Source organism: Bactrocera neohumeralis, unplaced genomic scaffold, assembly GCF_024586455.1.
Source record: "Bactrocera neohumeralis isolate Rockhampton unplaced genomic scaffold, APGP_CSIRO_Bneo_wtdbg2-racon-allhic-juicebox.fasta_v2 cluster10, whole genome shotgun sequence".
NCBI classification, from domain to species: domain Eukaryota; kingdom Metazoa; phylum Arthropoda; class Insecta; order Diptera; family Tephritidae; genus Bactrocera; species Bactrocera neohumeralis.
Window position 1 is genome coordinate 28,228,863 of NW_026089623.1, and position 23,353 is coordinate 28,252,215.

General features: G+C 37.0%; 1 protein-coding gene across 1 annotated transcript; it reads right to left on the reverse strand.

Moving 5' to 3' along the window:
- Positions 1–597: 597 nt before the first annotated feature.
- Positions 598–11,663, reverse strand: LOC126765260 (lipase 1). The gene is made up of 6 exons (XM_050482962.1): positions 11,433–11,663; positions 11,146–11,323; positions 10,775–10,986; positions 10,396–10,545; positions 2,114–2,251; positions 598–1,058 (listed from the first exon to the last, which is right to left on the reverse strand). Exons 1-6 carry the CDS (start codon positions 11,661–11,663, stop codon positions 648–650), a joined length of 1,320 nt encoding a protein of 439 aa, XP_050338919.1. The 3' UTR covers positions 598–647.
- Positions 11,664–23,353: the final 11,690 nt, after the last annotated feature.

Genomic DNA, 23,353 nt, shown 5'->3' on the forward strand with positions numbered 1-23,353 from the left:
AATGTATATTTTCAGAAATTTTACTTTTTAGTAGTATAATCGTATGCTATAAGAAGTGCAAAAATTATACAAAAGTTTGTAGAGAATTCTATCACTGTTGATCATCTAGATCTAGCAGTGTTACTAGCAAGCAATTAATTTATGAACTCGTCTCGGCTCTGGCAAATAGACAAGACATAAAAAAGCTGTACTAAAATGGTGAACGATTGTTTAGGTAAATATTATGAATTGCTGAACAAACGCCATTGAAATACATGTACATACTATAAGTATGTACATTTGGAATAGTAGCTTAAAGCTTTAGCCCGCTTGTACGACAAAAATCGGAAAGTCATTAACAAAGCGGAAAAGAAAGAAAGTAGACTTAAAGCTGGTTAACTTGGTTGTTGATTTTCAAATGCATGAATGACTATGCTTTTTATGGCTGTTGGTTTAAGTAATTACGCAATTTGAATAAATCAACAGTTTTGTATTGAAATAAATTTGGAACAAATGTAATTCCAAAGAAAACAAATAAAAGTATAATGCCGCATTTGTGTTTCGTTGTGAGCGTTAAAACAATTTTATTATTATATTAATAATTATTAGCAACTCTCTTTTCGCAATTACATGAGTATAATAGCCATGCATAATTGTTTTTTTATGTTTCATTCAATTACGTATGACAATTTACCGTCTAAGTATTGTTCCATCATAGCGATGACTCTATCGTTGACCAATGTTTTTACATCGCTTGCACATAGAAAGTCGAAATGATTAAATTTGACGGCGTTTATACGGTAGACACCGGCCACCGCATTTAATACACGTGAGTAGATGCTATGCACTCCCGCGGGCGTTGCTATGGCGTCGCTTTCTCCGAAATAGAGCAGAAGCGGTGCGGTTATAAGACTGAGATTATAATTGTATGGTTCCACAGAATTATAATACTTGCGATTACCCTCCACACCGTAGTCGAAGGCAACGAAATCGCCGGAATTCCATATTTGTTGTAGATGTTTGATTTCCTTTAGTGAAGCACCTTGCAAAAGTTGGCCATAAAGCAGTGGTTCTATTGACTGCGGAATTAACGGTTTTGATATTAGTATCTAATAATCTTTATTCAGATATTTATTTTTATACTCTTGCAACCACTTGCTTCAGATTATTCTTCCTTTGTTCACCTAACGGTTGTACGTATCACTTAAAACTAATTGAGGTAGATTTATGATTATATATAATATACATTATATAAATGATCAGGATGACTAGAAAAGTTAAAAACCAGCTGACTGTCTATCAGTCCGTCCGGGCAAGCTGCTACTTGAGAAAAAATTGAGATATTTTGATGAAACTTGGTATGCAGGTTTTTTTGTACAAAAAAAAAAAAAGTTCGTAGATGGGCGTAATCGGACCACTGCCACGCCTACAAATAACGAAAACATATAAAAAACCATAACTAAGCACTAAATCAAGATATAAAATTCATATTTGGCACAGATGATCGCAGTAGCCAGGGCACCTTTGGGAAAAAAATTTGATATAGCACAACTTTAAATTTCACTTCATTCGTTCAGTTTCCAAATCAGGAAGCAATTGATATTACGGGATAAAACTTTGCACTAATATTGTCTTTAGTGTGTGCCACCTTATGATCAAAAATTATTTAAATACAATAAAACCTGTTCAAGCCCCCGGTACCTACAGTTGACTTTTGATCGAAAATATCAGTCAATGTGTGATATATATAATTGACATTAAGGGATAATCCTTTTTTTATAATTGTATGTCTGTATGTCAAAAACGGGTTGAATTGGAGCCTGAAGTATTGCTCCCATGCACTTAAAATAAAGATTTTCGAACTTCCGGATATATGTGAGTTATCCCAATGAAAATAAGAGAGCGTGTTTTACACATAACAGTGTTTTGCTTGCCAAAAATAGTTAAATTGGACCAAAAACTTGGCCTGGCCCTTATAACTAATATCAGGATTTTCGAACATCCGGTTGACTTTACTCTATATGATTGGTTTTACACCTTAAAGTATTTCCCGATTTTGATTTTTGCAAGTTGCAAGAGTATAAAATGTTCGGTTGCACCCGAACTTAGCCCTTCCTTACTTGTTTTAACTTACTTTAGAGTAACGCCAACTGCCTGCAAAAGTCTTCATAATTGTTCGGCACTCTTTGTGTTCGTCAGAACCGATTTTAAGACATTTTTTACTCAGATAGCCACGAGGTAGCAACTCGTAAGACCCTTGTTTCAAATTTGCCTTTCGTATCAAAACATAAGATTTAGTTATTTAAGTTATGTAAACATATTGACTCAATATAAGGTAAGGAACAAATTATTTACAAAGTGGGTTATTTTAAATATATTGCTTGTTTTAGTTTATGTGCCATATCCGATATATGTACATACATACATATATGTATATATATTTAACATATTACATATAGAACCACTTTGTTTTTAAGGAATTCTAATATCTGAAAGTTTTTTTTATTTTTTTTTTTTGTATAAGCAAAAAAATGGTTAAATTTACTTTAAAAAACTTCAATTCTATTAATCAAAAGCAGAAAACAAAATAAAACAAGATATGTAATTTAGAAATCTGGAAAGCATCCTGTTTGTGTGTTAAAAATTTTGAATCTTAAAAACTTTAACATACCTAATATAAAGATTTTCGAATTTTCTGGTGACTTTATTCGCATATATCAGCCAAGATGTGAATTATATCTTTTGCCTAAAATTGATAACAACGGGTGAAAACTTTATTCCATATATGGAGATGATTGTTAGGTACCTTAGTGAGACCCAAAGAACATTTAATTAATATTTGGAATCGGTTCGGGATGATTTAATATAGTTTTGGCTTAGATTGCAATCCTTTTGCGATTTCGTCCAACAATGAAGTTGAACCCTTTCGCTAAAGTTTCCAATACTCCTAACACCGAAAGGTGGTTGTAACCCATGCAGAGTATAAAATGTTTGGACACTCGAACTTCATTACTTGTTTATTACAAAGTTTTGCCACAACCTAAAGGAATTTCGCGAGTTTTGATTCTTGCATGTTACATGAGTAAAGAATGTGCGAAGTTAGCCTTTCCTTACTTGTTTAATCATAGATTTAAATATCGGATTGTTACAAAAATGGTATTAGGTGGGAGGTGTGTAAGTCTGATTTTGGATATTTTTATTGATAATATGAGGTTTATGATCGAATTTGACAAACTGAGTATTTTAATGGGACCATAAGCTTTTCTTTTCTTTTTAGGACTTTTTCCTTCTGGTTTTCCTGGCGGTGATGACAAAAAACTCTGAATTTATTGAAGTCAATGCGAAATGTCCCAATAGTGCCGGCAGCATGCAAAAAATCACAAAACCATGAAAAACGCTTCTAATACGTTCAATATTGAAATAATGAAATTTTTAATTATTTACATATTTGTGAAATCTGGTAAAAACTACGCCCACTCATAACACGGTTATGTCCAAAGACATTAAACGCTTAATAACTCTTTAGAGTATAAGATTTTACAATGAATGAGAATCAGTTAAAAATTGAGTAGTCGTGGTGCCACAACTCACTTTTGGATAGAACTTCTTATCTCGTAATTCTCGATAGCTCTTTTATTTAAGCGCCCAATACACTACACCAGCATGCTGGCGCAATCACCAGATGGCTGATTGATCGTGTATGTGTGGTTTTCGAGTCCACACTTCTGTGTTTTTCCTATTTATTATCTTAATTTCCAAGAAAAACTCTTAACGAAATATTTGGCTTCTTTTCTGTTTCTTTATTTCATCAGAAGGCTTGAAATAGTTCTGTTCGATTTTCTTACATCAAAAAATGTTGCCAGAAGGCTCGTATATTTAAATTAGGTTGCCACAGCTACTCCCTTCCCAGTGATTAAATCACGATTTAGAATTGTCTGCAAATGTTACATTTCTTTTTTTATAGGTTCGCAGTGGTGTTTTTGATAACTCGTCACTTCTGGGAAAGAATGCTGGTTTTAATCTTTCCACAGATATGTTGTGTATTGCGTTGTTAATTTTAATTGCATATAGTCTGTCTGAAATGCGTTCCACAACTTCGAACGGACCATAAGGAGGCTCTAGTGGTTTTCATTACATGATCCGAGCGGATGAACACATGACTACAATCGAATGATTTTTATTGATGAAAATCGTGTTGAATTGTGGTGTACCGGTGAACTTGGTTTTAGCTGCTGTATGTACTCACGAAAGTTGGATATGAACTCCTGTGGATTATATGATCCATCCCCGTTATCAAAAAATTCGCCGGGTAAACGAAGATTAGTGCCATACAGCATTTCTGCTGGGGATGCTCCAATGTCTTCTTTATGGGAAAAGCGCAGTCCTAACATCACTGTTGGAAGGAGAAGTGGCCATGGAGTTTGTCGATTGCACATGAGTGAAGCTTTTAGCGTACGATGCCATCTCTCAATCATGCCGTTGAACGCCGGATGGTAAGCTGATGTACGTATCTTGTGTGCGCCAACCATTTTTGTCAATGCATGGAATATTGCGGACTCAAACTGGGAGCCCTGATCTGTTGTTATGGTCTTCGGGGAACCGAAACGTGAGATCCATTTGAATAAAAGCTTGTCCCGTGTTGGCCGAAATATCTTTAACGGAACTAGTTCGGGCCAACGTGTGAATCTGTCAATCATGGTTAAACAATATCTGTATCCCTCATGCTCTGGAAGAATGATAATAGCAAGGTGGACATGGTAGAAACGTTGATCACTTTGTTTGAACGGCTTAGGCGCTAGATGATTGTGCTTTTGTATTTTTGATCGTTGGCAACTGATACAAGAGCGAACCATTTCTATTACGTCCTTATTCATTTAAATTATTTGCTTCTAATTTGTTTTAATATAATCTTGTACCGGGGTGTGAGAAATTGTGAATGTGTTGGCATATTTTGTTACGAAGCTTAACTGAACGTACGGCCGAACCATTGCATTTGATGTATCGCAGTATATTGTAATGCCAGATGGAAGTTTTAGCTTCTGTAAATTTAAACTAGTGTTATTGTTTATGACAATTTGTTGTAACTCTGAATCTCTCTGCTGTTCTTCTTCTATTTCATCCATTGTGACTACTATGGGCATATCAATTTGGCATACTCTGGAGAGTGCGTCTGTTACCTCATTATTTTTACCAGACAGAAAAACGATTTGCGTTGAAAATTGTGCAATATAATTTAAATGCCTTACCTGCCGTGGTGACGCTTTGTCTGCTTTTTGACGGAATGCATACGTTAAAGGCTTATGATCGGTGCGAATGACGAATTTGCGACCATCAAGTATTGGACGAAAATGTTTAATGGCTAAGTATATTGCCAAAAGCTCACGGTCATACGCAGAGTAATTCTTTTGCGCATTTTTTAGCTTGGTTGAGAAGAATGCGATTGGCTTCCATTCCCCATTCACTTGTTGTTCCAGGTGTGCTCCAGCTGCAGTCTCCGACGCATCTGTTGTTAATGCAAACGGCGCATTTGGTACCGGAAAATTTAACAATGTTTGTGTAGCCAAACTGGCTCTGCAGTCGCTGAATGCTTTTTCAAGCTCTGCATCCCAATCGATTTTTCGTTTGTATTTTTTTTGAGTCTTTGAAAAGGTTGTGTAGAGGTGCTTGAATTTGTGCGGCGTTAGGAATATGTTTCCTGTAGAAATTTACCATTCCTAGAAACCGGCGGAGTTCAACAATTGTATTCGGCTTTGGATATTGACAGATTGCTTCTACTCTTTCTTTCGGTGGCTGTATACCTTCCGCTGAGATGTGGTATCCTGAAGTTTAGCTCGCTAACGCAAAACTCACACTTGGATAAGTTGATACATAGTTTTGCCTCTTTAAGTTTCTGCAGCACCAACTGGACATGCTTGTGATGTTCTTTTTCATTTTCTGAAAATATGAGAATATCATCTAGGTAACAGAAAACAAAGTCGATATTTCTGAATGTGATGTCTATGTATCTTTGGAACGTTTGAGTGGCATTTTTTAGCCCAAATGGCATAACGACAAACTCAAAAAGTCCAATTGGCGTACGCACTGCTGTTTTCGCTATATCTTTTTCACACATGCGTATATTGTAATAAGCTTTTTTTATATCAATTTTGGAAAAAACTGCTTTACCATGTAAGCAGTCGACTATGCTATCGAGGTGCGGTATCGGATAGCTATCTGGTTGCGTGTGGGCGTTTAGGGAGCGATAGTCACCGCAGGCTCGCCATCCCCCAGTTTTCTTTTTCACTAAGTGAACTGGGCTTGCCCATGGACTGCTTGATGTACGAATTATACCTAGTTGCAACAATTCATTGAATTCGCTTTTGATGACATTTAGTTTTTCTCCGGAGTAACGGCGAAGTGGCTCTGCAATAGGTCGGCAATCTGTTACAATTTGGTGATTGACGTCCATTGATGTCGAAGGAGTAAATATTAGGCGTTGTCAACTCAACATGCTGCTTAATGAGGTCTTGAAATTTAGATGAGGGGCTTATTGTTGATATGCTGTGCATTTCAGCCTGCCGAACTGTTCCTTTTGTGGTAAGGGATCTTTGTGAATCAACCAGACACTTTGCTCTGAGGTCTATCAGAAGGCCAAAGTGTACCAGAAAATCTGCTCCTATGATAGGTGATTTTACGTTCGCTGTTACAAAGTTCAAATCCTCCGTAAGCCCAAACTTAGTGACAGATTTTTGATACCAAAAGTTTGAATGGTTGAGCCATTTGCTGCAAAAAGCTGAAGGCTATCAGGAGTAAGTGTTGAGTGTTTATGAATGATGTTCAGTGGTACAATCGAGATGACAGAACCGGAGTCAATTAAAAAGTTAAGATTGTTTTTGCTATCAAAAATGTGCAGTCTTCGTTCTTTGATGCTGATGTCTTGTTCTACGCTGCCATCAGTTGCATCGATAGACGGCAGCGGGATTAGTTTCCTGCGTGCTTTCAGTAGGTTTGTTGAATTCGCATGGCGCTTGACATTTCCTCGATGCTGCACCAAATCGAATATGGTAGTAACATACTTTTGCGTTTTCACGTAGTCGACTTCTGCTTTGTTCGCTGCCGCGTTCAGCGCTTGAACTACGGCGTTGGTTCATTGTTGCAGCCATGTTGACTGATATTTCGCTTAGTTTTTGAATAATTTGGTTGAAGGAGGTCTCCAACGCCATTAGTCGTGCTTCAAAGGTGTTTTGCTTGGATATGTTTAGAGCTGGCTTCGTTGTCTTGCGGAATGGTTGTAGATGCGACTATGTATGAGGGTGAATTATCTACGATTCGATCGGCTACCTCGGCGAGATTTTCCAAGTCTGTAGACTTGCACGCCAACAATATGCAAAGAACGTTGTTGGGCATTCGCTGCAACCACAATGTTGACAGAGCTTCCTTAGAGACGTTATTGCCGGCCAGATCACGCATTTCCCTCAACAATTGACTGGGTTTCTTATTGAAAAGTTCTATTCCTGTTAGAAGTTTCATCAGCTGCTTCTCCTTGGACTCACTGTAACGAGCAATTAGTTCCTTCTTCAATTTGTCATACTTGCCCGTGTCCGGTGGGTTTCTTGCAACATCTGAAACTTGGCGAAGGGTTTCTGCATCAAGTGCCGTAATTACGGTGTAATATTTTGAGACATCAGATGTGATACGATTTATGTGCAACAAGCCGTCTATTTGCGTGAACCACAGGTCTGGGTCCGATGGCAAAAACTGGGGTAGTCTAATGACACCGACTGCTTCTATCGCGTTGTGTTGGCCCCCTTCTCTAGTGCCCGCTTCTGCCTGTGTTTGCTGTGCTGACCAGGTTGCGTCCGATTTCGGTGTGCCTTCATCTTTGTTAGGTGAATTCAGTAGTGGCATCGCGATGCAAGAATATGCTGATTGTAGTTGATGTATACAAGTTGGGGTTACCAATTATGTGGTTCTCGAGTCCACACTTCTGTGTTTTTCCTATTTATTATCTTAATTTCCAAGAAAAACGCTTAACGAAATATTTGGCTTCTTTTCTGTTTCTTTATTTCATCAGAAGGCTTGAAATAGTTCTGTTCGATTTTCTTACATCAAAAAATGTTGCCAGAAGGCTCGTATATTTAAATTAGGTTGCCACATATGTGCTTGTCCAGCACCATCTGCTGGAGCAAAACCGAAACTATTTTGATATTTTTCTGATTGCACAAGCATGCTGAATTCAAAGTAAAAATTATTTTGGGGAGAATTTATTAATCTATATGAATCAATGCCGTGCTTGTGGAGAATTAAGAGTACGGAATATTAACCAATCTTTAATCCAAACACGCTTTTTTCTTTAATTTTTTTCGTTTTCTTTTCAAGACAATAGCCATAATAATTCCTGCACAAATTTTGTCTCCGTCCATAACGATCTTTTTTATACTCTCGCAACAAAGTTGCTAAGGAGAGTATTATAGTTTTGTTCACATAACGGTTGTTTGTAAGTCCTAAAACTAAAAGAGTCAGATATAGGGTTATATATACCAAAGTGATCAGGGTGACGAGTAGAGATGAAATCCGGATGTCTGTCTGTCCGTCCGTCTGTCCGTCCGTCTGTCCGTCCGTCTGTCCGTCCGTCCGTCCGTCTGTCCGTCCGTCCGTCCGTCTGTCCGTCCGTCCGTGCAAGCTGTAACTTGAGTAAAAATTGAGATATCTTGATGAAACTTGGTACATGTATTTCTTGGCTCCATAAGAAGGTTAAGTTCGAAGATGGGCAAAATCGGCCCACTGCCACGCCCACAAAATGGCGAAAACCGAAACCTATAAAGTGTCATAACTAAGCCATAAATAAAGATATTAAAGTGAAATTTGGCACAAAGGATCGCATTAGGAAGGGGCATATTTGGACGTAATTTTTTTGGAAAAGTGGGCGTGGCCCCGCCCCTACTAAGTTTTTTGTAAATATCTCGGAAACTACTATAGCTATGTCAACCAAACTCTACAGAGTCGTTTTCTTCAGGCATTTCCATATACAGTTCAAAAAATGGAAGAAATCGGATAATAACCACGCCCACCTCCCATACAAAGGTTATGTTGAAAATCACTAAAAGTGCGTTAACGGACTAACAAAAAACGTCAGAAACACAAAATTTTACGGAAGAAATTGCAGAAGGAAGCTGCACCCAGGCGTTTTTTAAAAATTGAAAATGGGCGTGGCCTCGCCCACTTATGGACCAAAAACCATATCTCAGGAACTACTCTACCGATTTCAATGAAATTCGGTATATAATATTTTCTTAACACCCTGATGACATGTACGAAATATGGGTGAAATCGGTTCACAACCACGCCTTCTTCCAATATAACAATATTTTGAATTCCATCTGATGCCTTTTCTGTATAATACGAGTACATACATTAGGAACCAATGATGATAGCGGAATAAAACTTTACAAAAATACGGTATTTGAAAAATATGTAAATGACGTATAATGAAATCTCGATTATCACTTTATCATGCGAGAGTATAAAATGTTCGGTGACACCCGAACTTAGCCCTTCCTTACTTGTTTTCATATACAATATGTAAAAAAATGAATATTGCACCAACATGCTGGTGTAGTGGATGTTTCAAGCTTGTTGGCACCATCAGTTGATTGCGCATCATGCTGGTGTAAGCAGAATAATAAATTTTAAATTAATTTGCAAATATTATTAAAAGGACACCCAGAAGGAAACGTCGTATACCCTATAAAAAATATCAGCATGACGAGCTGAGTCGATTTAGCCGTGTCTGTCTGTCTGTTTGTATACACGCAAACTAGTCCCTCAGTTTTTGAGGTATCGATATGAAATTTGGAACACGTCCCTTTCTTCTAAAGAAGCTGCTTACTTGTAGGAACTGCCGATATCGGACCACTATAGCATGTAGCTGCTTTACAAAAATTCTGAATCAAGTTCTTCTTGGGAAGGCTGTTAAAGCTTCAATGGAACCGAACTTTTTTTTCCGTTTTTTCTTGTGTTGTAATATAATTTTATACAGGTAAAATATTTTGGCACCCCTTTAGATCTAGCAAATAGCAAGAGATGTCGTATATAATTTTTGGTTGCACTCAAACTGAGCTAGAGGAATTAAAGTCCTTATATACGTATGTAAGTGCATGCCAATGCTAGAAACAAGTATAAATGCAAAAAACCGGATATACGAAGATTTGTTCTTCAAGTCAGAAAAAAATAATAAAAAAAATAGTGTGGGCTTTTATACTTATATTTGCTTATATGTATCAAATATGCTGATTAGCAATTTAAATATGTATGTATGTTATTGTGTATTAATATTTCTCTACAAAGAGATGTTTCATAACTTTTGTTTGAGTATTATACCTAATTATCATTCTGATTACTACTGCGTAAAACAATAGGAGGCGAGTATGTACTCACCTTAACATAGCGCATCACCCGACGGACATCACCCGATTTGAAGCGCACAAAACCGTGAAGCTGCACAATTGGGGCTAAAGCTTGCATTAACAAAATGCGCTCATTGTATTCGGGGTGAACGGAACAGAGAACCAAAAATGCATTGAGCGCCTAAATGAATGCAAAAGAAAAGAAAACAAGAAGACACAATTCGAATGAAGATTAGAAGTGTTAACAACACAACGTTTACACTTCACCAAGCGCTTACGCAGACAACGAATAAAAAAGCTAAGAATATAAGTGCTGCAAAAATCAAAATATGCTTAGAACACATGTAAGTAAATATGCAGAAATTCTCAACAACAACATTCCGAACTGTAACTAAACGCAATTACTACACCTGTGAGTGTCCAATTAGTATTAACTTGTGGAAAGAGGTTGCTTTTTCTATGTGATCCATTATGGCGGGAAGGTCATAGGCACCCATTTCATGGAAGCTGAAACTCCAATAGTCCAGGGTTTTGCTACCGAGTTGCGAGTAACTGCGTGCATATGGAGAGCCTCGAAAATTTGCAAGCCAAACATCGTAGTTGCGGTCGGCCAGTAGAAAGGCTAGTTTTGTTTGAACACAAGTGGAAACTTAAACGAATGTGTATATGCATGTGAGTATACATACTTATACTAAAATATGAGTATGAGTGTAAATGTAAATAGTGCAACTTGGGTGACATTCGCCACTTTATGCAGTGCGAAACAAAGTATTTAGCTGACCTAGACTCTTTCCCGGTCCGAGTAGTGCCCAAGCGAGTGATGATGTCAACAAACCATGTACCAACAAAACCGGCTGATTGCCTGGTTTGGGTATGCGATGCAACAGAAGCTCATAGCCGTCAGCCGTGGTGATGTTATGTAGTTCTACGGCGTATTTGTGCTTCACCAGCCAATCAGCCTTTGTGTATAGAAGTAGAAGTGATGACGCACGCGTTTAAAAAAAAGTAGCATCAATTGAAAATCTAAAATCGGAGCAGATCGGAGTTGTACCTAGTCACTCAACCTACCGTTGTCCATTGTGAACGACGCTCAGTTTCCTTATCGTATCTTTCCCCATCGACAATGTCATTCCTGCCGAACTGTGACCACAATAACGGGTTAGTCAAAGACAATTGGAAATGCGGCGCACATGCCGATGTGAAACTAACAACGGAAATATGTTTCCTTTCATTATCCTTGTAGCAAATTAGTAGAAGTAAGGTTTGGAAAAACATTGTTTTAAAATTATAACCACGCATTAGCATCTTCTTTACAAACTGCTTAAAAAATTGTGTACTGAAGATTTGATTGATTTCTCTTGCTCAAAACCGCAACAAGTAATGTACTTTAGGTGCTCGTGGTCAAAAAATAATTAAGTAATGCGATACTTGGCGCTGTTGAGTATTGGATCTAGTTTTTCTTCTCAATTAATGTTGAAAATTTGATTACGCAATTTTTATTATGACAATTGTGAACGATGATGTAACAAAATCTACCAGGCAGCAAATGCTACAAAACGTATGTATTTATCAGGGGCGAACGACAAGGGGGGGGGGGGGTGGATTTGGGGTGTTAAAACCCCTCCCAAAGTAATTGAATTTTTAAATAGTAGAATTTCATTCTACATAGTCATTTGAAAAATTGTAATTTGTTGTTTTCAAAGCAATCTTTCTGCCGACGATGTATGAATATGTAAAATAAATGAATACATTAGTCACTAACAGCGTTGCCGTTTTGATACAATTGTATCTTTTTTAATACTTTTTTTCTAAATTTTGTGATTTGATACTTTTTTGTTCACAAACGGCCTATTTTGATACTTTTCTGCTGATAGAATTTAATTTTTTGAAACTATGAAAATGTTAAACTAAAAACAAACCTATTGTATCTGAATAGTATTAAAAAGTTGTGGGAATGTAGGCCAATTAAAAAACCCAGAAAAATATAAACTGGACAGAGACATTTTTTTAATTTGCTTCAAAGCTTGCCTTATAACTCTGTGGCTGCTGAACTGGATTTTTTTAGATTTAAGGGGAATTGTGGGTCGAAAATGGACTTTTTTTGAAAATTAGTTCTGAACTGAAAAGTCACCAATAAGGTTTCTATTATTTTTTTTACAGTTTATTGTTAATCATAATACAGGAAAAATAAAAACTCATTTATTATGACTTTCAGTTTTCGTTCCATGAGCAAACTGTTGTGAAATAAATTTAAATTTAAAAAAATTATGCTATTTGCAAAAAAATACTTGAGTGTCTTAACTAAAATGTCTATATTTTTAATAAAAACAACCAGAAAAACTGGTCTGAATTAGATACACAACTTTACTTATTATTTGTTTTTCATTTGCTGAATTTAGAATGTGGAAAAGGTTAAAAATCTTTTCTTCAGATTATATTTTCTAACTAAAATTTTGAATATATTTTCAGGAACTGGTTAAATCAAACAAAGAGATCCAAAACTTTTTTAGTGCAGCCATTTTTAAAGATTGGAGCAACAATCCCTATATCTGTCGCATCAAGTGAACGCTCGTTTTCCTCACTTCGCAGGCTTAAAACACATTTAAGAAATAAAACTGGAGAAGCACGCCTGAACGGAATGGCTCTCTTGAATATCCATAGAGATATAGACGTGACGGAGGAAGAGATAAAAAAATAAAAGAAGATTAGACTTCAATTTGTGAATAAAATAATGAAACATTGTCTTTTTACATAAACCCCCCCCCCCCCCCAAATTTCTTTCCTGCGTTCGCCACTGGTATTTATTTTTCCATCCGCGAACCAACGGATAGAGTCACTATTTGAACTCACAGCACTCAGTGAACCATCTAACAGCATATATCTACTAATCATAATTACTGTTCTGGTAAATTTTCTGTTCAGTAAACAGTATATTAAATATATCAATGAAATTAATCTAACTCAGTTATTTCTTTTTTTTTTGTACATTTAGAGGGAACTTCATTTGCTTAATATTTATGGCTATAATTATAATATTACAAACAACCTAATTTTCAAGCTATATACTACTCGTATATTTTAAAACTTAAATCGTAATATATACTGGGTAAAACCTCTGCTGACTGAATTTTGCATTTTCGAATGATTCGGACAACCGGACAGCAACCAATCAACGGACTGCCCTTTTGGTCTCTGGTCTTTAATAATGACGAAATAAGTTTTTCTAGTCCTATAACTATGGTAAGCCTAAAGTTAAGATACACAACTGTAATTAGATATAAGGAATCGTATAGAGGGGATTTGTGCTTTAAAAATGATTTAAACCAATCGCCCATAAAAACTTTAAAGTACATATTTCACAACTCGCTAGAGTTACATACATATGCATATCAAACAAATCCGCTCAAGCAAAACCTTTTCGGGCCATATATCGCATGTGATAGGTGAAATCCAATAATAACCCCACCCATTACCCATATAAAGATTATGTCGAAAACTACTAAAAATGGCCTTTTCACTCACTCAATAATTATGTCAAAATAATAAGTTTTATAACCAAGACGGAACAGAAGGGTTGCATAGAAGCCAATATCAAGGTTGGCAGTGAGAGTGGCCCGCCCACCTTTATTTTGAATATAAAAAGAATTTTGATACCTTATAATAGAAATTTTAAACCTTATATATAAATTTTAAACGTTCGTATATATCCGTCAATGTATAGATCAATAAGGTATACATCGCTAATATATAATATTGGGAGCTTCGGCTTCCCTATACTACATATGTATGTATGTATAATGATTTTCGTTGATTTAGCAGACTTTAAGACGAATAGGACAGTCAGTCTTCAAGATTGATATAGACTTAGGTCTAATAGTTTTTTTAATGCGGCTAAGTAAAGTTCGCGTATAGTTAAGTTGTATTTTTTAACTTTATTGTTTCTGTAATACATTTGAAATGTAAAAATATTTTCTTTTTTTTCCCAATAAAGAAGTATATTCTAAATCTAAATTCAGTTACTTTTGACAATAACTATTATGTTAAACCACCAAAAAGCATGAGCGGCTAACCAAAATTTGCGCACTGTAGTAATGAAAGTATTTGATTTCTTCGAATAATTCGTGTTTAATTCTTACTCAACATTTATTTTTAAGGTTTGAAACTCTTTAAAGAATTTTTAGAAATAGAAAAAGTTTCTTTAGGTATTGCCGTCACTGATGTTCCCATGAACTGCTATCGAAATAGAGTTTTTCGGATTTTTCTATGAAAACTTTTTGATCTTACTACTTTAGTTTAATGCTGAAAATATGTGAAATTATATTATACTATTTATAATAATTTCCGTTATTCTAACAAACCTTATTATAATAATGGTTTAGCGTTGAACATGAATGCAGTTCTAGACCTTGGTTTTAACCTCATATCCCTAATATCTTTTTTATGAATTCCGATCCTTAAGGTTTTAGAGTAATATGGGATCAAATAAAGTAACTGATGTTTTATTTATTATTTTACGCAACGATTTGCTTTTTCAGGCAAATCAAATTTGTCTATTATAAACTTTCATAAAACTTTCTTTTGTGTGTGTTTGAAATTTCGTTTCATAGCGTGCCTACATCGTGTCACTTAGTTCAGATACATTAGCATTATAGTTGCGCCCCCGTAAATATTTTGGAGGCAGTTTGGTAGGTATTACTGACGGTGGTGGTATCCTTCGCAACGTTGTTTAACTCTTTATTCAGTAGAGCAAATCTGTTTCTATTTAACGTTGCTGATTTTATTGTATGTACTTGATATTATTTTTATGGTAATGAAGCGGCCAACACAAATCTTAGTTAGTGTTCTTTGTGCACTTGTTATACTCTCGCAACAAAGTTGCTCCAAGAGAGTATTATAGTTTTGTTCACATAACGGTTGTTTGTAAGTCCTAAAACTAAAAGAGTCAGATATAGGGTTATATATACCAAAGTGATCAGGGTGACGAGTAGAGTTGAAATCCGGATGTCTGTCTGTCCGTCCGTCTGTCCGTCCGTCTGTCCGTCCGTCTGTCCGTCCGTCCGTCCGTCTGTCCGTCCGTCCGTGCAAGCTGTAACTTGAGTAAAAATTGAGATATCATGATGAAACTGGTACACGTATTCCTTGGCCCCATAAGAAGGTTAAGTTCGAAGATGGGCAAAATCGGCCCACTGCCACGCCCACAAAATGGCGGAAACGGAAAACCTATAAAGTGTAATAACTAAGCCATATAAAGATATTAAAGTGAAATTTGGCACAAAGGATCGCATTAGGAAGGGGCATATTTGGACGTAATTTTTTTGGAAAAGTGGGCGTGGCCCCGCCCCTACTAAGTTTTTTGTAAATATCTCGGAAACTACTATAGCTATGTCAACCAAACTCTACAGAGTCGTTTTCTTCAGGCATTTCCATATACAGTTCAAAAATGGAAGAAATCGGATAATAACCACGCCCACCTCCCATACAAAGGTTATGTTGAAAATCACTAAAAGTGCGTTAACGGACTAACAAAAAACGTCAGAAACACTAAATTTTACGGAAGAAATTGCAGAAGGAAGCTGCACCCAGGCGTTTTTTAAAAATTGAAAATGGGCGTGGCCTCGCCCACTTATGGACCAAAAATCATATCTCGGGAACTACTAGACCGATTTCAATGAAATTCGGTATATAATATTTCCTTAACACCCTGATGACATGTACGAAATATGGGTGAAATCGGTTCACAACCGCGCCTTCTTCCAATATAACGCTATTTTGAATTCCATCTCATGCCTTTTCTGTATAATACGAGTATATACATTGGGAACCAATGATGATAGCGGAATAAAACTTTACAAAAATACGGTATTTGAAAAATATATAAATGACGTATAATGAAATCTCGATTATCACTTTATCATGCGAGAGTATAAAATGTTCGGTGACACCCGAACTTAGCCCTTCCTTACTTGTTATTTATGTTTTTATACTTTTGTGTTGCTTTTGACACCTAACGATTCAACGTATCACCTGAACCTAATCGAGATAGATATAGGGTTATATACATATATGTATATAAATAATCAGGATGACTGTAACTTGAGTAAAAATTGCGAAGTCTTGATGAAACTAAACTTCCTTATCAGAAAGGTAAGGCGAATTTCGTAAATGGACCACTCGTAGATCGCATCACTACCACACCTACAAAACACCATTAATCGAAAATGATATAGAACTGTAATTTGGCATAGGGGATCGCAGTACCAAGGGGCACCTGTGGGCTAAAAGCTTTGAAAAAGAGGGCGTGGCCCATCGTAAATATCTCTTAAACCACTTAAGTTACAATAACCAAATTCGTTCACAATAAATCAATTTAGCACCCTTTCAGCGGCGTAAAAATGGATGAAATCGGAAGGTAACCCCGCCCACTACCCATATCGTTATAAAAACTAAAAAAAGTTCGGCAAATCAATAACTAAATTCGTCAGAGACTAAAAAATTTTACACTCTTGATGGTATGAGAAGGATCCATAGGAGCTGGGTAAATCACTTATCTCGGGACGAACGTCCCGATGCTATGTCACGGTGCGTTAATGGGCGAAAGCGGACGAAAACCACGACTACTTCCCATATAGCACAATTTTAACCCAGGTTGGTTTTTTCAAGAGGCAGAGACCATAGAGTATGCCACCTTATGACAAAAAATGTTCAAGTCCAACAAAAACTGTTCAAGCCTCTAGGTATCGATTATGTACCCCAGTACTAAGAAGAGAATATCCTTTCCTCATAGTAGTATATCTGTGTGTCAAAAATAGGTTGAATCGGCTTAATAGTTCCCATCTACCCAATATAAAGGTTTTCTAACTTCCGGGTGACTTTATACCGGCTATATCTAAAAATTTGAATTGCAAAACATACTCAATACAATTTTTTCCAGCTGACTTTTGTATTTTTTCGAGCAATTTGGACAACTTTCAGCGGGCATAAATTGAAGTCCGAGTGTCTGCCTGTCTAACCATTAGCCAATATGTGAGTTATCTCAATGAAAATGAAAGAGCGCTATTTACTGATAATAATGAACCTTTGAGCCTAAAGTAGCTAGAATTGTATATCCTAGCCTCAATATAAATAATATTAAAATTTTCGAACATCCCGCTGACTTCACTCCATGATTGGTGATAGTATGTGAGGTACCTTAATGAATCTTAAGCCAACACAAATAAAATCGTTTCGATACTACCCACAACTCCGATATACTACATATGTATGTATGGCATAATGATTTTCGTTTTTCTAACTAATCTTATGTCCAATATGTCGGTCAGTGTATGAGTTACATATAGATTATATTCATATATAATATTGTTTGGAACCCGATCCTCTGGCCTTTCCTGGTTTTGATTCTTGTAAGTTGCAGTATAAAATGTGCGGTTGCACCCGAACTGAGCCCCTCCTTACTTGTTTTGCTTTCTTTTCTTTAACTTTTGAGTAATAATCACGGAGCGTGACCGTACACTTTGAGAGCTCCTCCTATAGCACCCAGATAGTATTTTTTTCGTTCGTAAAGAATTCATCCATTTCTGTATTCATTAGTACTTCAATTACTTTCTTCGGGCAAGTCCATCAAAGCTTCAGAACAATTAACATTCATTTTTATACTGTCAATCGAAAAAATGGCTGTAATATTTAAAAAACCATTAATATTTTCGTGTGGTTTTGTGGTAATGTTGACCACTTGCTCAGAATCCCATTTTACTTCCTTCCCAACTTAACACTTATCAGAATAAATCGCAATAGATATATTTTTTACTTTCCCTCGTTGAGCGGTTATATGCTGTTGGGACCCATTCATATCGGGCAGTAGGATTCATCTATTTTCTCAACTCGTTGTTGGACAGTCACGTGATACAGACGTCTTCTGGAATTTCGGTAGATTTATTTAAATAGTGCATACTTTTAGGAAATTGAGATGTGTTGAATGCAAAATATTAAATTTGTTTGTAGTTTAGCACTGATTTTTAATAAAATTGGTCTAGACGTTGGTCCAAACCTCATACGGATATACCTAATATAATCAATTCCAATTCTCTGGCTGACTTTTTCCACATCAATTCAAAATATAAAATTTTGCCTCTTTCGTTGAGTTTATATCACATATGTACATACATATGTACATATATCTCATTTGAAGATGTTGTTAATATAATTTTAGCTGACGCGAACAAAACCATAGCAATAAAGTAAATAATTTTTAATATAAGTTAAGAAGATGCTTTGATTTCAGTTAATTCACAATTTCTTCGAATATTGAAGTTGAATCCTTTCACTGCAACATGTTACTGCACAGTACAATATTTTTATACCCTGAACATGGTATATTAAGTTTGCCATGAAGTTTGTAACACCCAGAAGGAAGCGTCGGAAACCCAATAAAGTGCATATATACATATATAAATGATTAGTATGTTGAGCTGAGTTGATTTAGCCATGTCCGTCTGTCTGTCCGTCTGTCTGTCTGTATATATACGAACTAGTCTCTCACTTTTTAAGACATCGTTTTGAAATTTTGCAAACGTCATTTTCTCTTCAAGAAGCTGCCCATTTGTCGGAACTGCCGATATCGGACCACTATAACATATAGCTGCCATATAAACTGAACGATCGGAATCACGTTCTTGTATGGAAAACTTTCACATTTGACAAGATATATTCACGAAATTTGGTATAGATTATTTTATAAGAAAACAATATAATCTCCGAAGAAATTGTCCAGATTGGTTAACTATTGCATATACAAACCATACAAACTGAATTATCGGAATCAAATGCTTGCATGGGAAACTTCTTCATTTGACGATATATCTTCAAGAAATTTAGTATGAGTTATTGTTCATAGAAATAATGTAATATCGGATGAACTTTCGCATTTGACGTGGTATCTTTACGAAATTCGACATGGATTACTGCTTAAAGTAATAATATAATCTCCGAAAAAATTGTACAGATTGGATTACTATAGCATATAGCTTCCATACAAACTGAAAACATAGTTATTATACTGAAAGAAATGCACCTGTGAAGGGTATATTAACTTCGGTGCAGCCGAAGTAAACGTTTTTTCTTGTTGCAACATATTATAATACAACGTTTTTTCAGAACCTGAAGGCACTTGATTTTTGCGGGTTGCAAGAGTATACATCGGTAGCTGAATTGGCAAAAAAACTAAGCGCGGGGTGTGATGAAGCGGCTGTTTTCGGAAATAACAGGAACAACTGCAAGGGCCTCCGGAAGACTACAGACAGGGAAGACCGGTTGATTGTTCGAAAAGCTTTGCAAGTTCGTACCGCAACTTCTGAAAGCATTTTAAAAGCAGTTAGGGACTGTGGTGTGGAAATTTCGAGCCGTACTTTGCGTAGACGTTTTTACGAAAATGGACTGAAGTGCAAGAGGCCTGCTAAAAAGCCGAAATTAACACAGCTGATGCAGAAAATACGTGTTTTATGGGCTAAGCTGCATAGAACCTATGACGCTACCTATTGGAGCAAGGTAATTCACACATTTTTTTTACATTCTTAATTTTTCCTTAATTAAAGCAGACATATTTAATTTTTTTATTTTTACGTTTTTTATAGGTCATCTTTAGCGATGAATGCCGTCTAGAGGCCGTCACCCAAGTGGAAAATTATATGCGGAGGAGGAAAGGAGAACGATTTTCTGAAGCTTGCATTATTCCTAGAGTAATCATCCTCCTTCAGTTATGGTTTGGAGCTGCATTTCAGACGAAGGACCCGGCCCAATTCACTTCGTCGAAGGCACTATGCACTCTGACCAATACATAAATGTTTTGGAAAATGTTTTTTGCCATATTTGGAAAGGCTAAGGTATTCGGCAAGAGAGTACATGTTTATGCAAGATGGTGCTCTTTGCCATACCTCCAGAGCGAGCATGAATTGCATTAATTCATTGAACTTGGATGTGCTGCCATGGCCAGGGAATTCCCCCGACTTAAACCAAATTGAAAATTGTTGGGCATATCTGAAACGCAAGGTTTACCTACGAAAAAACACAACATTGCAATTCTCAAAACAACATCAAGGACGTATGGGAAAATGATGTTGATTTGCATACAAAAATAAAAAATTGTATTCGTAGTATGCCTAATAGGATCGCAGCCGTATTAGCGAATAAGGGTAGTGTTACCAAGTATTAAATATATTTGCAATTAGCGAAGACAAAAAAATATCATTGTTGCATCAATAAAGCCGAAATAAGTTAAATTACGAGCGATGGTTTAGTTCTTATTGCTGATCAAACTCGAAACTGTTCGAAAATATTGCCCGTTCGTAATTCGATGGCCAGGCACTGTAGTCGAGTTAATAACAGCGCGCCCGTCGTTTTTTCTTTTCGCTACGTGGCGTCAATTGGCCACACGCCAAGCGAAGCCAGGTCTCTCTCCACCTGGTCCTTCCAACGGAGTGGAGGTTTTCATCTTCCTCTGCTTCCCCCGGCGGGTAATGCGTCGAATACTTTCAGAGCTGGAGTGTTTTCGTCCATTTGGACCTAGCCAGCGTAGCCGCTGTCTATTAATTCGCTGAACTACATATGTCACTGTCGTCGTATATCTCATACAACTCACCGTTCCATTGAACGCGATATTTGCCGTACCCAACGCGTAAAGGGACCATAAATCTTTCTCAGAACTTTTCTCTCGAAAACTCGTAACGTCGACTCATCAGTTGTTGTCATCGTCCATGCCTCTGCACCATACTTATAGCAGGAATAATGATTGACTTACAGAGTTTTGTTTTTGTTCGTCGAGAGAGGACTTTACTTCTCAATTGCCTACTTAGTCCGAAGTAGTACCTGTTGGCAAGAGATATCCTGCGTTGGATTTCGAGGCTAACGTTGTTGTTGGTTTTGATGCTGGTTCCTAAATAGACGAAATTATCTACAACTTCGAAGTTATGACTGTCAACAGTGGCTTGAGTGCCTAGTAGGGAGTGCGATGACTGTTTATTTGATGACAGGAGATAGAAGTATTTCGTCTTGCCCTCGTTCACCTCAAGACCCATTAGCTTCGCTGCCTTATCCTTTCTGTAGAAATCAGAACTAAGGGCACGGTTGATAAGGCCAATGATGTCAATATTATCAGCATATGCCAACAGCTGTCTTTTATAGAAAATGGTACCTTCCCGGTTCTGCATTCTGCAACTCGAATTATTTTCTCCAGTAGAAGGTTGAAAAAGTCACACGGAAGCCTCAACCCATTTGGGGATGTTTCGTCGTGCAGGCTGAATTTACCGACCGTAGTGCCAAATATACCTTCTTTGCCCACCCTGGCGTTAAAGTCGCCAAGCACGATTTTGACATCGTGGCGGGGGCAGTTTCATAAGCGCGCTCCAAGCGCTCATAGAAGGCATCTTTGGTCAAATCGTCCTTCTCTTCCGTCGGGGCGTGGGCGCAAATCAGCGATATGTTGAAGAATCTCGATTTGATGCGGATTGTGGCTAGACGTTCATTCACCGGAGTGAATGATAGTACTCGGCGACGGAGTCTCTCTCCCACCACGAATCCAACACCAAACTTGCGCTCCTTTATATGGCCACTGTAGTAAATGTCACAAGGACCTACTCTTCTCTGTCCTTGTCCCGTCCATCGCATTTCTTGGACGGCGGTGATGTCAGCCTTTATTTTCGCGAGGACATCAACCAGCTGGGCAGCGGCACCTTCCCAATTAAGGGTCCGGACATTCCAGGTGCATGCCCTTATCTCGTAGTCCTTATTTCGTTTGCCATGGTCGTCATCAAAACGGGGGTTTCTCTTCCGAGGCTGTCGCTTTCTTCTCATTGGGGTGTTTTTACGTGGCGGGTCCCAAACCCAGCGCACAACCCTAAGCAGGGGATGTTTCGCCTTCTCACATTAGCTCGCCTTCGAACGGATGTTCTTAGGCTACCCAGAGGATACTTGGTCAAAGACCGGAAGTTGTGAGCTGCTTGAGCCATATGTAAAAGAATCGTTTCTGGCCACTCCCAAGTGAATGGCGATCAGAGAACTTTCCTCACTTGCGTGAACTTCTACACATGACTCCATCCTCCATATACAGTTCAAAAATGGAAGAAATCGGATAATAACCACGCCCACCTCCCATACAAAGGTGATGTTGAAAATCACTAAAAGTGCGTTTACCGACTAACAAGAAACGTCAGAAACACTAAATTTTACCTAAGAAATGGCAGAAGGATGCTGCACCCAGGTTTTTTTTTTTAATTGAAAATGGGCGTGGCGTCGCCCACTTATGGACCAAAAACCATATCTCAGGAGTTACTCGACCGATTTCAATGAAATTCGGTACATAATATTTTCTTAACACCCTGATGACATGTACGAAATATGGGTGAAATCGGTTTACAACCACGCCTTCTTTCAATATAAAGCTATTTTGAATTCCATCTGATGCCTTCTCTGTATAATACGAGTATAAACATTAGGAACCAATGATGATAGCGGAATAAAACTTTACAAAAATACGGTATTTGAAAAATATGTAAATGACGTATTATGAAATCTCGATTATCACTTTACCATGCGAGAGTATAAAATGTTCGGTGACACCCGAACTTAGCCCTTCCTTACTTGTTAACCTTACTTTTGACGTGTAGATCGTCCATGAAAACTAGCACGGTTTGGGGATTTATTTTTTTGTGTTCATTTAAAAAATGGAATGAATATGAATAAGAATAAGAAATATAAATATGAATTTGAATATTTAAGAAAATAATTTACGGTCAAGTGTTCTTAATTTGGGGTTTACTACTTAATTTACTACTATAATTTCTATTTCCAACAGAATTACGACCCAAAAAACATCACGTATCTTCTACGAGAATGATTGTTTCAAATGGCTGACTTTTTGCCGAACAAGATTATATACATAGTTACATATATGGGGAGTTAGCGGGGTTAGCTTCCGATTTCATTAATTTTCACACTGTCGG